This window comes from Melanerpes formicivorus, unplaced genomic scaffold (assembly GCF_026170545.1).
Source record: "Melanerpes formicivorus ecotype bairdi unplaced genomic scaffold, bMelFor1.0.p_v2 SCAF_5, whole genome shotgun sequence".
Lineage (NCBI taxonomy): Eukaryota > Metazoa > Chordata > Aves > Piciformes > Picidae > Melanerpes > Melanerpes formicivorus.
In genome coordinates, this window is record NW_027142357.1 from 31,013,793 (window position 1) to 31,026,764 (window position 12,972).

General features: G+C 41.5%; 1 protein-coding gene across 3 annotated transcripts in view; it reads right to left on the bottom strand.

The window, feature by feature from the left end:
- The window catches only part of MYLK (myosin light chain kinase), a 216,398-nt gene that overhangs the window by 62,313 nt on the left and 141,113 nt on the right, over positions 1 to 12,972 (bottom strand). For all 3 annotated transcript variants that reach the window (XM_068139007.1, XM_068139008.1, XM_068139009.1), the window contains 2 exons: positions 12,744 to 12,824; positions 11,495 to 12,384 (listed from right to left, as the gene is read on the bottom strand). In XM_068139007.1, the coding sequence (XP_067995108.1) occupies positions 11,495 to 12,384; positions 12,744 to 12,824 (971 nt within the window). The remainder of the gene's footprint in view (positions 1 to 11,494; positions 12,385 to 12,743; positions 12,825 to 12,972) is intronic.

A 12,972-nucleotide genomic window follows, 5' to 3' on the forward strand; every position in this document is an offset into this window, starting at 1 on the left:
CTCTACCACTGTTCTTTATTTCTCAGCAGGGATAAGAAGTCCTCACTCTGATGGTATTTTTTTCAGGAGTCCTAGTAGTGTAGGACTGTAAATGAGAGGGCTTCTGTCAAATGGCCATCTGCAGTATTTTTATCTCTAGCCCTTATCTCTAGCCCTCCCATGAGCATCCATGTGTGAAAGTAGAACTTCAGCTTAGCGCTCAAGTTTTAAAATGGCACTGAGAGACATTTTCTTTAAAAGAGCAAGTGCTTGATATTGTAAAATATCTTTTAGAAAGCCCAATGTATCAGTGTCAGAGTGGAATTTATCATTGCAACAAATCAATGTCTTTTAAAAGAAAGAAGCAACATTTTACTTCATTTGGTTTAGAGAAACAGGATGTGACATAAGCTCTGCAGTTACCAAGGGAAGCCCAGTATGACCCAAGGGAAATACATTTCCTTTTGAAAAATAAAACTCTGTGAACCAAAACAGAAGCTGTTCCCAGTATTTGGGGGATGAGGAAGAACTGTGGTTTTCCTAATCCGTTATGTTCACTTGCATTGCTTGGAACAACAAGGTACTTTGCTCCCTTGGGAGAACCCCAATTAGAACACTCCAGACTTTCCCTTTCCAAATATCCCTCATTAAGTGAGGGTAAAGTGTGGCCTTGTTTTCTCCTTCCTCTGTGGATAAGCCTGGACTGCTCCCTAAACACAGCCTGAGGCTGCTGTTAGCTTGCCCAGAATGCCTCCACCTTCCCCCTATTTCAGCTGAAGTGATACCTTTTCAGCTTCCTCCAGTTACCTTTCTCACAGTTGCTCCTAATTAATGGCAAGATTAGATAGATTATTTTGTTTAGACATCTGCCCTGTGTCCTGAGATATAAAGACATTTCCCAACATCTCTTGTGATTTGCCACCTTTCTTTCTATGTTGACTGGAGGCTATCTTCTGTCTTCCAGAGTGTCTGATCCCAGGCTCCCCATCAAATACATCCCTTGTGCTGTGGGAGATGGCACAGAGACTGGTCCTTAAAAATGACCTTGAAATAGCCTTGAAAAGAGCATCCCTCTATCAGAAGGACTTAGGGATCTTAGTGGCTTCCTTTGGAGACCAGACCTCAGTTCTAATGTGGCAGTTATGGTTTTGGCATTCAGATTTTCACTCACTGTAAAGTAGACATCATTATTCAAGATAAACCCTATTAAAAACATTCAAATGGTTCCTCACAAATTTAGTTTGCCACATACACAAAAGAGTCAGAAGAAAATTAATTGTTCCCTTCTCATCATCCTCGATGAGATCAAGAAGCAATAAATAATTTCTATTTTCCCCCTGAGAAATGATGCAAAAACTTTCTTAGAAGAGGGGCACTGACCCCTCACATGTGCTGTGCTCAGCCAACCATAGGGTGAAAAGAAAAGCCATGTACCCTCCTTAAGGCAGCTCTTCTCCATTAGTCAGGCTGAGCCAAAAATGTCACGAGCTTCAGTTCCATTCCAAATGGAGGAGGGACACTAGAAAAGTATTCTTGCAGGCATCTAGCAAATATAAACTCACATGCCTCTGCTGTTTAAAGAGACAACTGGAAAGGAAGCCAAAGATAATTTCCAGTCTAATAATTTGTATAGATCTATGTAACATAATTAGAAAAGATCACATATTAAAACCTAAAAATGCTATTGCAAAAGACTATAAACTATGGAACAAAACCACATATAGATGAAGAAGATCTCTTGCTGTCTTACTGCGGGGAATGAGTTTGGCTTGTAAGGGTAATTGAGGGACTGGAACAAGGCAGCATTTACTGTAGTTTCTGCTGGTCTTCTACTTGCTCAAAAGCCCTTCCTTGGCTCTCTGAAGACTGATGTGACATAGGACCCTTCCTCACAACTCCAACAATTTCAGTGTTGTCCATACAGCATACTTGAGCAATTTAAGTTAACACCTTACGAGAAACATTTTCTTCTGCACCATATACAAACAAAAACATCCTACCCTAAATAAGTCATTCCCTACTAAAATCTAGAAGCAAATTCCAGTCTCCCATGATGCCCTATGCATTCAGTGCTCTATTAGTTTTTCTTCTAGAAGCTAGCTCTGCATGGCAGAGGTGTGATCAAAGCTGCATTTGACTTACTCCATTAGAAGCAGTCATCATCAAATAATGTCAGTCATATACTTCCCAAAGAGCATTTATGTGCTGAATTTTAATGAAGTTATTTTATGAGAAGAAGGATGAAGGAAATGCATTTTTCCAAGGCCTGCATTCTTTTTCTCCTGACTTCCACCCTCTTCAAGCAATAATCTGTACCCCATTTGCCTCCTCCATACTCCCCAGCAGCTACACAGGAACAGCACATACAAAGTACATAGACTCATAGAAGAGTTTTGGTTGGAAGAAACCTTCTGATCTTATAGCTCTCACCAATGCAACGGTGGTATTCTGCCCTGAGTGGAGGAGTGAGAGGGAAATGAGGTAAGTTGTGTCACTTCCTTTACCATAATGGAATGAAGCTGGAGGTGGGGACATTCAGGCTGGACATGAGGAGGAAGTTCTTCACCATGAGAGTGGTGAAGCCCTGGAATGGGTTGTCCAGGGAGGTGGTTGGGGCCCCGTCCCTGGAGGTGTTTAAGACCAGGCTGGATGAGGCTCTGGCCAGGCTGATCTAGTGTGGGGTGTCCTTGCCCATGGCAGGGGGGTTGGAGCTAGATGATCCTTGTGGTCCCTTCCAACCCTGACTGATACTATGATACCTAGCCACTCACTTTCATGAATCTGTGGACTGCTGGAAGTTAGAGTGAAGCTGGCCAATCATTACAAGAATATTTGTCAGGCTGGGCCAGGGGCATAGAAGGAGACTAAGAGAGAGCATGGCTGTAGAAAAGTTGTTTTCCTAGAGAATCAGGGGAAAGGGAAAAAAAAAAAAAAAAAGGCAGACAGACAATACTTGATGAAATTTCATAAGGATAGAAAACTCCCCAATAGGCTTATGTTCTGTGATCTAGAGTGACAGTCAATTCCCGGGGCCAGAAAGCCAAATGTCTCTCAATGAAGTATTTGGTATTTCCTCTGCAAAAACCCTTTATGACCTGAAAGAAGCTTATTTTCTCATAACTGCAAGAAAGCCCAGGCTAGCCACTCCAGTTGGGTACTCTGAATCCTGGCACTTTGTAGATCCCAGTCAATAAAAAGAATTTGTTTTATTATTATTAGTATTATTATTATTAGTAGTAGTAGTAGTATTGAAGGAACCAGGCCACAAACAGTGTTTAAAATGATCTCGTGAAGTGCAAGATTGGAGTAAACATGAATACTGGGATCTTCCACTTAGACATTGGAACTGGAGCAGCTCTAGAAAAGACCTTAGCAGCCACAGAAGGTGACAGTTTACTGCAGGCTCTGGTTTAGATAAACAAAGCCTTTCCCTTGTACTTTGAGCTATTAAAGGATTTTCTGACTTACTCAAAAATAGTGTAAGCCAGTTTAAAATATCTCTAGGCTTCTGCATTCTTTCCATGAAACTCCACAGAAAGTCAACTTTGGATATAAAACAAATACACAAACTAACAGAAAACAGCCCTGAGTCTAATTCCCCGCACTGGCATGTAGCTGGCTAGCCTCATGGCTCTTATCTGTGATGCAGACTGAAGTTTATGTCTTTCTCATTTGTATCCCATGGGGATGTGTTTAGGCAACATGAATAAATACTAGACCATAAGAAGTTGTGCCTAGGGGCCATAACAAACATTTTAAGGAACTTGTTGGCCCACAGTGTTAATTTCCCAATAAATCACACATCTGGGGGAAAATGCAAATATCTCAGTGTCACAGTCATGTTTAAATATGGCAGCTGGCATGACCTGGAAAACACTGACTAAGTTGCACTGAAAAGAAGCAAAGTAGTGAAAAAATTCATGATTTTCAGAGAAGCAAAAATGTCAAATTTAGTGATTGTTAATTGACAGAATTTAAAGGAAAACAATATAAGAAACCTGCTTTGGCTATTCATGAGCCAACACTGGCAAATGTATCTGTGTAAAAGCAATTTTCTTAATCTTTACTGAAATATTTGTGTTAACTAACATCATTCTGCTTGCCATTAATCCCTTATTACTAGATTCATGACAGTCATTTAAGAAGAGTTAACTGTCAGAATAAAGATCTCATGAAAAATCTGGCAATAGGAAACCCTCTCTTGGTATGCTTCTGGTGGATTTCCTCTGTGATCAGAGTAGGACAAAAGTTACTTGATATTTTAATGTGTGCTGTAGAAGTATTCATAAACTAATGTTGATAAGGTTACAGATGATAGAAGGTTGTGCTGCCATTCAGTGATACTTAGACATCCTGGAGAGTTGGGAAGGGAGAAATTTAATGAAATTCAACAAGGGCAAGAGGCTCACACCTGGGAAAGAACAACCTCATGTGTCAGCAGATTTTGGGGAGTGACCTGTTGGAGAGCAGTAAAGAGAAAAAGGACCTGGGGCTCCTAGTGGATGGAAGGTTGACCATGAGCCAGCAATGTGCTCTTGTGGCCAAGAAGGCCGATGTCATTCTGTGGTGTAGTAGAAGGGGTGTGGTTAGTAAGTCCAGAGAGGTTCTCCTCCCCCTCTACTCTGCCCTGGTGACCCCATTCATGCTAATAAATATGTAAAGGGTGAGTGTCAAGAGGATGGAGTCAGGTTCTTGGTGATGCCCAGTGACAGGATAAAGGGCAATGGGTGGAAACTAAGGCATAGGAAGTTCCATGGAAATATGAGGAAAAACTTTTTCATTGTGGGGGTGACAGAACACTGGAACAAGCTGCCCAGGGGGGTTGTGGAGTCTCCCTCTCTGGAGATATTCAAGACCTGCCTGGATGCATTCCTGTGTGATCTGCTCTAGGTGATCCTGCTCTGGCAGGGGAGTTGGACTGGATGATCTTTTGACGTCCCTTTCAACCCCTAACATTCTGTGATTCTGTGAAATTATGTTGGAAAGAGAAAAGACAGAGAGAAAACAGGGCAGACCTCATAAACAATCTCATTTACTTGTTGAGCTGACTTCTATTCACACACAAAAAAGAGGGCTTAAGATAGTGAATTGAGAAGTATTCACAGACAGCAAGGGGTGTCTTCTTTTCAGAAGGTTTAAAGGTTTAACACAGAAGTATCCAACATTCAGGGGGTTTACTAGATGACCTTTAAAAGTACTTTCCAATGCAAACCATTCTATGATCCTTGTGGTCCCTTCCAACCCTGACTGATACTATGATACTGATTCGATGGCTTAATGAGCTCCACTGTTGTGAGGTAGAAAGAGGACCAATGACCCAAGGAAACACTTTAGGTAATCACCCAGGAGCTGGATGATTTTCATAAAGAACTTAGATTTCCATGCAAGCACCGCAATAGGAAGGTGATCTCCATTTCACCAATGCTGATACTGGCATATAGTTCTGCTGCCTATTTTCCAGATATGATTAAAACCCTCAGCAAACAGCAACTGAAGAGGACATACTAAAAAATAGAATAGAATAGAATAAACCAGGTTGGAAGAGACCTTCAAGATCATCACGTCCAACCTATCACCCAACACCACCTAATCAACTAACCCATGTAACCAAGCACCCTGTCAAGTCTCCTCCTGAACACCTCCAGTGACGGCGACTCCACCACCTCCCCGGGCAGTCCATTCCAATGGGCAATCACTCTCTCTGTGTAAAACTTCCTCCTGACCTCCAGCCTGAACTTCCCCTGGCACAGCCTGAGACTGTGTCCTCTTGTTCTGGTGCTGGCTGCCTGGGAGAAGAGACCAAACAACCAACCAACTCCCCCAAAACAACCCAAGCCTCCAAGGCCTGGATAAAGTGCATCATGTAGAGAAAGTTGGTAAGAGCTTAAGTTACAAGTTATTTTAAAAAAGCAGAAAGAAAGGTATCTTGAAAGCCATTCTTTCAAGTACAAATAGCAGAGCTTAGCAGTGAAAGAAGAAGAACTCAGATAAACTTAAATTAGAAATAAGACATTACTTTGATTCTTGATTTAAAAACAAAATACTGACAAGAATAATTAGATAATGCAATAAATCACCAGTGATGATAATCAATGTCTCTCTTTTTTCTTTAAACCTACACCACATGCACTTCTGGAAGAAGACAGATTCACACACAAATGGCAGTACAGAAGGAAATTTTGTGGCACGTGACAAACATGAGGCTGTGTCAGAACTGATGTTCAGACACCATCCCCAGTCTTAAGTTTTCTGAAGAAACTTTTTAAGCTGCAGAATCTGTCTACTTTCAGCAGCAAACTTTCAGAGTTGTGTTAATTACACACCAAATTCTTGCTCAAAGGTAATTGAAGAGAAACCCAAAAAGTCATGGCAGATCCTAGTTAGACTGACAGACACAGAATTGCACAACTGATAGGAAGGTTTAGGAGTTACGTTAAGTCACAAGAAAGTTGTTAAGGTATTATTGCTAACAAGATTATCGACTCTTCACACTGCCAAGAAATTTAAGGAATTAAAAAAAGGCTGTTTTACAGAAAGCATTACAAACTGGACACTTTCTAAGCTGGAGTACTGTGTCCAGTTCTGGAACCCCTATTACAAGACAGATATGGATGTGCTGGAACACCATGAGGATGATCAAAGGGCTGGAGTACCTCTTCTGTGAGGACAGGTTGAGAGAGTTGGGGTTGTTCAGTTTGGAGATGAGAAGTATCTGAGGAGACTTTATTGTAGCCTCCCAATGTAGAATAGAATAGAATAGAATAGAATAGAATAGAATAGAATAGAATAGAATAGAATAGAATAGACCAGACCAGACCAGACCAGACCAGACCAGGTTGGAAAAGACCTTCAAGATCATCGCGTCCAACCTATCATCCAACACCACCTAATCAACTAACCCATGCAACCAAGCACCCTGTCAAGTCTCCTCCTGAACACCTCCAGAGATGGCGATTCCACCACCTCCCTGGGCAGCCATATCTGAAGGGGCCTACAAGAAAGCTGGTGAAGGACTGTTTAGGGTGTCCCATAGTGATAGGACTATGGGGAAGGGATCCAAGCTATAGAAGGGGAGATTTAGATTAGACATTAGAAAGAAGGTGGTGAGACTATGGAACAGGTTGCTCAGGGAGGTGGTAGAAGTCCCATCCCTGGATGTTTTCAAGGCCAGGCTGGATGTGGCTCTGGGCAACCTGATCTAGTTGAAGGTGTCCCTGCCCATGGCAGGGGGGTTGGAACTAGATAATCATTGAGGTCCCTTCCAACTCTGACAATTCTGTGGTTCTGTGTAAACTACACCATCCTGAGATTATATTAAGTGGTTCCTCTTAAACCTATATAGTCACACGGTACTAAATATAGCCAAAAAGAGCAGAGTGAGCTGATTTAAAAAATGGAAAGTTTGCCAGTTTTGACTTATATTCCCTGTGCCCCTCAAATCACTAGTTTAGTAAGGATGCCAGCTTCCAAATCCCTTTCCCTGTCATCTTCCAGAACAACTTGTGCAACCACACAAAAATGTTGTATCTGGATTTGCTATCCAAGAGTGAGTCACTCAGCAGGACAGTAGCATAGGGCACTGCTGTGCCAAGTACTATACAAATGTAAAACAAACCCAAATCACTCATGCCAATCAACTGACAGAATACCATTTGGGGAATTATTAAAAGAAATGGATAAACAAGTACTGATGTTCAAGACTTCAAATGGAAACAAAACAGCATTAATAGGTGAAATGTAAAAATTGTGTTCAGTTTTGAAACCCTTACTACAAGAAAGATATTGAGGTGTTAGAGTAGATCCAGAGAAGGGAAACACAGCAGTGAAAGGTCTGGAGAAGAGGTCTTATGAGGAGTGTCTAAGGGAAGTGAGGTTGCTTAATCTGGAGTAAAGGAGGCTGATGGTAGACCTTCTTACTCTCCACAACTACCTGAATGAAGGTTGTAGTGAGGTGGGTGTTGGTCTCTTCTCCCTGGTAACAAGTGATAGGATGAGAGGAAATGGCCTTGGGTTTTACCAGAGGAGGTTTTGATCAGACATTAGAAGAAATTTGTTCACAGGAAGGGTCATCAAACATTGGAACAGGCTGCCCAGGGAGGTGGGTGGTTGAATCTCCATCCCTGGAGGTGTTTAAATGAAGTATAGATGTACTGCTAATGGGCATGGTTTAGCACCAGACTTGGTAGAGTTAGATACTGGTTGGATTTGATGATCTTAAAGGTCTTAAAGTGACTACTAACAGGACTACTCAGTTTGCCTATTCTGTGAACTTGTTGCACACAAGTATATTTTCAAGTCTGCTCTTCCTGGCCAAATATTCCACTTACTCTATAACGTGGGCATGTTCCCGAAATCAGATTTCATGCATTTATCTTCACAATATTTGGAACCAGGACAACATCAAACTGCTTTATCTTTTTGCCTTCTGGCAATGACAGAAGGAGTTAATTTAATTCCCATAATACACAGCATTCTGCATGTTCAAGTGTTACTGTTTCTGGCCATTTGCCCATGCTAAGATGGGCTTCTAAGAATCAGACAGACACTTTAAATAGAGGATTTTCCAGTATCCAACTCACTAAGACCAAGTTATTCTGTGAGATACCTCTGGAAAACTTTCCATACGTGAGGACTAGTGATCACCACCAAACATTATAGCAGCACAAACCCATTTGGTGGTGAAATAGCTAGGAACAGAACCAGTCTATATTCATTTCCATAGTGGATTTGGTTGCTGAACACAAGAGGAATAAGGTCATACCAAAGAAGTAAAAATGGCTTTGCAAGGCCTAAACCCATTAACGTGAGCTATGACCATTTGTGCTGAATTCATCTCCTTCATCACAGATTCAACATTCTTTTAGCTGAGGATGACTCTATGAGATTTTCTCCAGAGGCCAGTAAATGCTGCTCCAATGCTGGCTAACAGCACTGCTGCTGAAGGACATGACACCTGTGGGAGTGATGAAGCTGTCTTTTCAGCATTTGGGCCAAAAGATAGAATTGGGGATTTTGGCATTGGGCTGCTGAGTACTGCATCCAGTTAATTGTGGCTCTCTATGTTTAAAGCTGCTCCAAACACTTTCTATGAGATTAATCCTTGCAGTTTCTCTACTGAATATTTCCTGATGTTCATCCTGAATTTGTTATTTCTCAGTCCTAGTCTTCAGCTCTAATTATTCCTTCCCCTCCTTTGGTTCTTTCAACTATTTATGTGCTGCTAATTAGGGGAAAAGAGAAAAAACAATCTCCAAGAAAACTGGAATTTACTTAAAGTATCATGCATACCTAATTGATTACTTAACAGTTGGCATGAAAGCATCTCACAGTGGGAGAGCAGCAACACATTGATCTGCAAGTGCCAAAGCTAGCAGGTACTGTCAGAAAATAACCTAAACAGACCATTAAGCAATGCAGCCAGCAGTGTACCAGTGGCTATGTAATAAGCTTTAAAAAAAAAAAAAGTTCTAATCCTCATTCCATTTCTTGCCATTAAAGGAGAAAAACTGTAGCATTTACTTCCCTGTGTAATATTTCTTTCCAAGATCCTCTGCAATACACACAAAAGACAGCATAACTTTGAAGTACTGATAATGCCAACTGCCTACGCATACTAGCATAATAATGCAGGTACAAGTCAAATATAAGGGCAATTTCTTCACTTCCTGCAAGAAACAGTCCTGAAACAGTGGATTTCTTATCCAGTGGATTCCTTACCTCAGTGGAAAGCATTGCTAACTTGTGACATGCTGACAAAATGCCAGCTCTCGTGTGTTATGACCAAGAATGTCACCTAGTCCAGACAAACTGTAAACTTCACTGTAAACACAAACCCACTGTGTTTTTGAAATGAAAATGACAGTTGCAACCCCCCTACCATGGGCATGGACAGCCTCCACTAGCCCAGATAGCTCTGCAGTACTATTTTATAAGGTGAATATGAACTAGGGGATTGTAACAGTCAATTACTCACATTATTTCAGTCAAGAAAACAGCATTCTGCAGCACCAGAACACTAAAGCTTTAGAACTTTATGAGGCTCCACCATAGCTCAGAAACTTTCATACAGAGATGCTGTCTAGCTGATGCATGAAACATGATTTCTTTTCACTCTGAACAAGCTCAAGAAAACCCTTGAAATCTTGATTGCATTGTAAGGCTGATTAAATGTCTATATCCCACCTTCCTGATCCTGGCAGTTCTTTCTACAAGGATGACTTTTCCACCAGTCAACTTCTTCTCATGTACATGACACCCCTATTATATACAATTCCTTCTGGGGAAATCCATCATGCACTCACATAAATAATTATTTAATAATACTTTGACACGTGCCAGACACCATACACCTGCTACCATTTCCCTCTCTTTATCTACTTCCTTTGCTATCCCCTTAGTTTTGTACTTTTCCCCCTCCACCCTATCTGAACAATGTTGTTTCTAACTGCATCCACTTTAGAGTCCTCATATTTCAGTGCTTGGAACACTGCACAAGGATTCACTGCTTGTGGTGAACCATTGTGTGTATTCATTTGGTTCTCATTTAATAACACAGAAAACAGTCTGGATCAAATTAAGAGAGATTCATAATTAACACTACAGACCTCTCTGTCAAGTTATGATTCTTACTGGGAACATGGACTTTTTTTACTATAACATGCAGGACAGTGCCATTCTCCTCAGTGTTTTACAAAACAAATGCGAAGTAAAGAAATATTTCTTTTTATAATTATCAGTTATCTTCCCTATTTTTATTCCAGGGAAAATGTATTTTGCCTAGATACAAATTATCTTTGTGCAAACCCAGTCTCACTGTGTTTGGTTACACAGAGTGTGGAACATAAACAAATCATTCAATTTGACAATAATAAGTGTTCTCTCTGAAGGCTTCTATCAAACTCTGTAGTTTTTTGACATTACTTAAAAGTTTTTAGGCCAGCAGGGTTCAAATATTTCAGTGTCTGTAAAGGCAACAGAAGCATCTGTGATGGGGCAGAGAATACACTGGGAATTAATTCTCAACTCTGATCTTAACTATGTAACTTAAAGTTGAAGTAGTTTCTTTCTATAACACCACCTCTCTTTGCTCCTGCATTTCTCATTGCAGTAAGGACCCTGAAATACCAAAGGTACAGATAACTAAATTAGAATGTGTAAACCAGCAATAATATTATTGTGGTTTCAATGTTCTAAATCTTTAAAGTTCAGCTTCAACAAGCGTCATGGGCCAGCTCCTTAAGCAGTGTTAGCAATGTAAACGGCATTTAAAGATGCTAGAAGTTCAACTTTATAAACATTACATCTGCAGGCTATTAAAGGAGAATCTGCAAGAAATGTCAAACAGTACTGTTCCTTGTGTACTCCACTGAGATAACAAGAAAGGTGCATCTGGAAACAGTTACTGGCACAGGACTTAAATAAAGTATTGCATTACCTTTAATGAACTAAATATTATTAATCAAGAGCGAGATATAACAATGTGCCATCCAGCTGGCTTGTAACTCAATTAATTTACCTTCTTGGGAGATGACAGTGGACTTGGATGATTTGATGGGTTTGCTGTCTAAAGTCCAGCTGACAGCTGCAGGGGGATCAGAGGAAATCCGACATTGTAAGACCAATTTTTCACCATCTACTACTTGAGCATCCTGAAGCTTCTCTGTAAAGGAAGGTGCTGTTCCTTTGCTTGCTGGGGGTTTGCTTGCTGGGGCTTTGTTTTCAGCTTTTTTCCCAATTATCCCGCCATCTACCACTGCACACCCATGTTCACAGTTTCTGTCATTCTTCTCTTCTTTTTTCACTGCTGGTTTGGCAACAGGGGCTTGAGAATTGGGGGTTGCATTCTGGGTTTCAGAATTGGTGCGGGCATTTGGTGCTGGGGTGCTAGCGCTGCCATTCTCTGCAGGTGGCTTTTTCTTTGAGCCCAGCACAGACCTGAAATCTGTAATGGCTGGTTTAGGAGGTGGTGCCTTCTCTGGCAATGGGGTTTTTGGGGTGCCTTTCTTGGCTAGCACAGAGCGGAAGTCCACCTGTTGAGGAGCATGAACTTTCCTTTCCTCCTCTGACAAGGTCTTGGGTTTGACCTGCCGCTGCAGGTTTGCTCGGAAGTCCATTTGCTCGGCTGGGATTTCTTTCAGTTCCTCCTCAGAAAAACTTTTGGTGCTGACTTTCTTGCCTAAAATGTCACGGAAATCAAGTTGCTGAGCTTCCTGCTGCCTCAGGCTCTCCTCTGTGTGCTCCCGAGTTTCAACTCTCCTCTTCAGCACACCTCGGACGTCTTCCTGCTCTTCCTCAGCTGCTCTGTTTTCACTGCTGTTCTTTTTGAAGCCACTTGGTCTACCAAATGTTAATTTACCATGATCTCCACCATCTCTTTGCTCTCCAGAGCTGGCTGATTCCCTCCCACTATGATCCGAAAAAGAAAAGAAAGAGAGAGCCAGGAAAGGGGCTGGTTTAAAAATGTCAGGGAACAATCTCAGTGCAGGAACAAAATGTGTTTATAGAAGGGGAGGTTGATTAGAGGAGCACTCTCCATTAGTTTATTGCATCAATGATGACTTCAGGAGCCATATAAGGGCACAAACAAAAAAGATCTTCTCCACTCTGGCTTGGTACAATGTGCTTAGTCTGTATGATGAAAACAATTTGTTGGGTCACATTTGGGGATTAGGTTGAACAGCAGCCAGCCTGGGTCCGTAAGGGCAGGGAATTAACGGAGCAAAAAATAGAACCCACCCATGCAAGTCCCTGGGAAAAATACTCACTCTCTGAACATTTCTGCTCTGGAAGCTGAACTCTCCCGCAGCATCAGAGACACCTGGCAGCTGCATTCTCCAACTTGGTTCCTGAAATATTTAAGTGGAATCAGAACAGCAGAGGTTTTTCTCTCCCTCCAAAACTCTAACTTGCCTGAGCTAAGTGATTGTGCTTTGCACTAAACCAGCTCAAACCCAGTGTGTCACCCTCCTTTCCTATGCCCAGCATTGTGTTGGT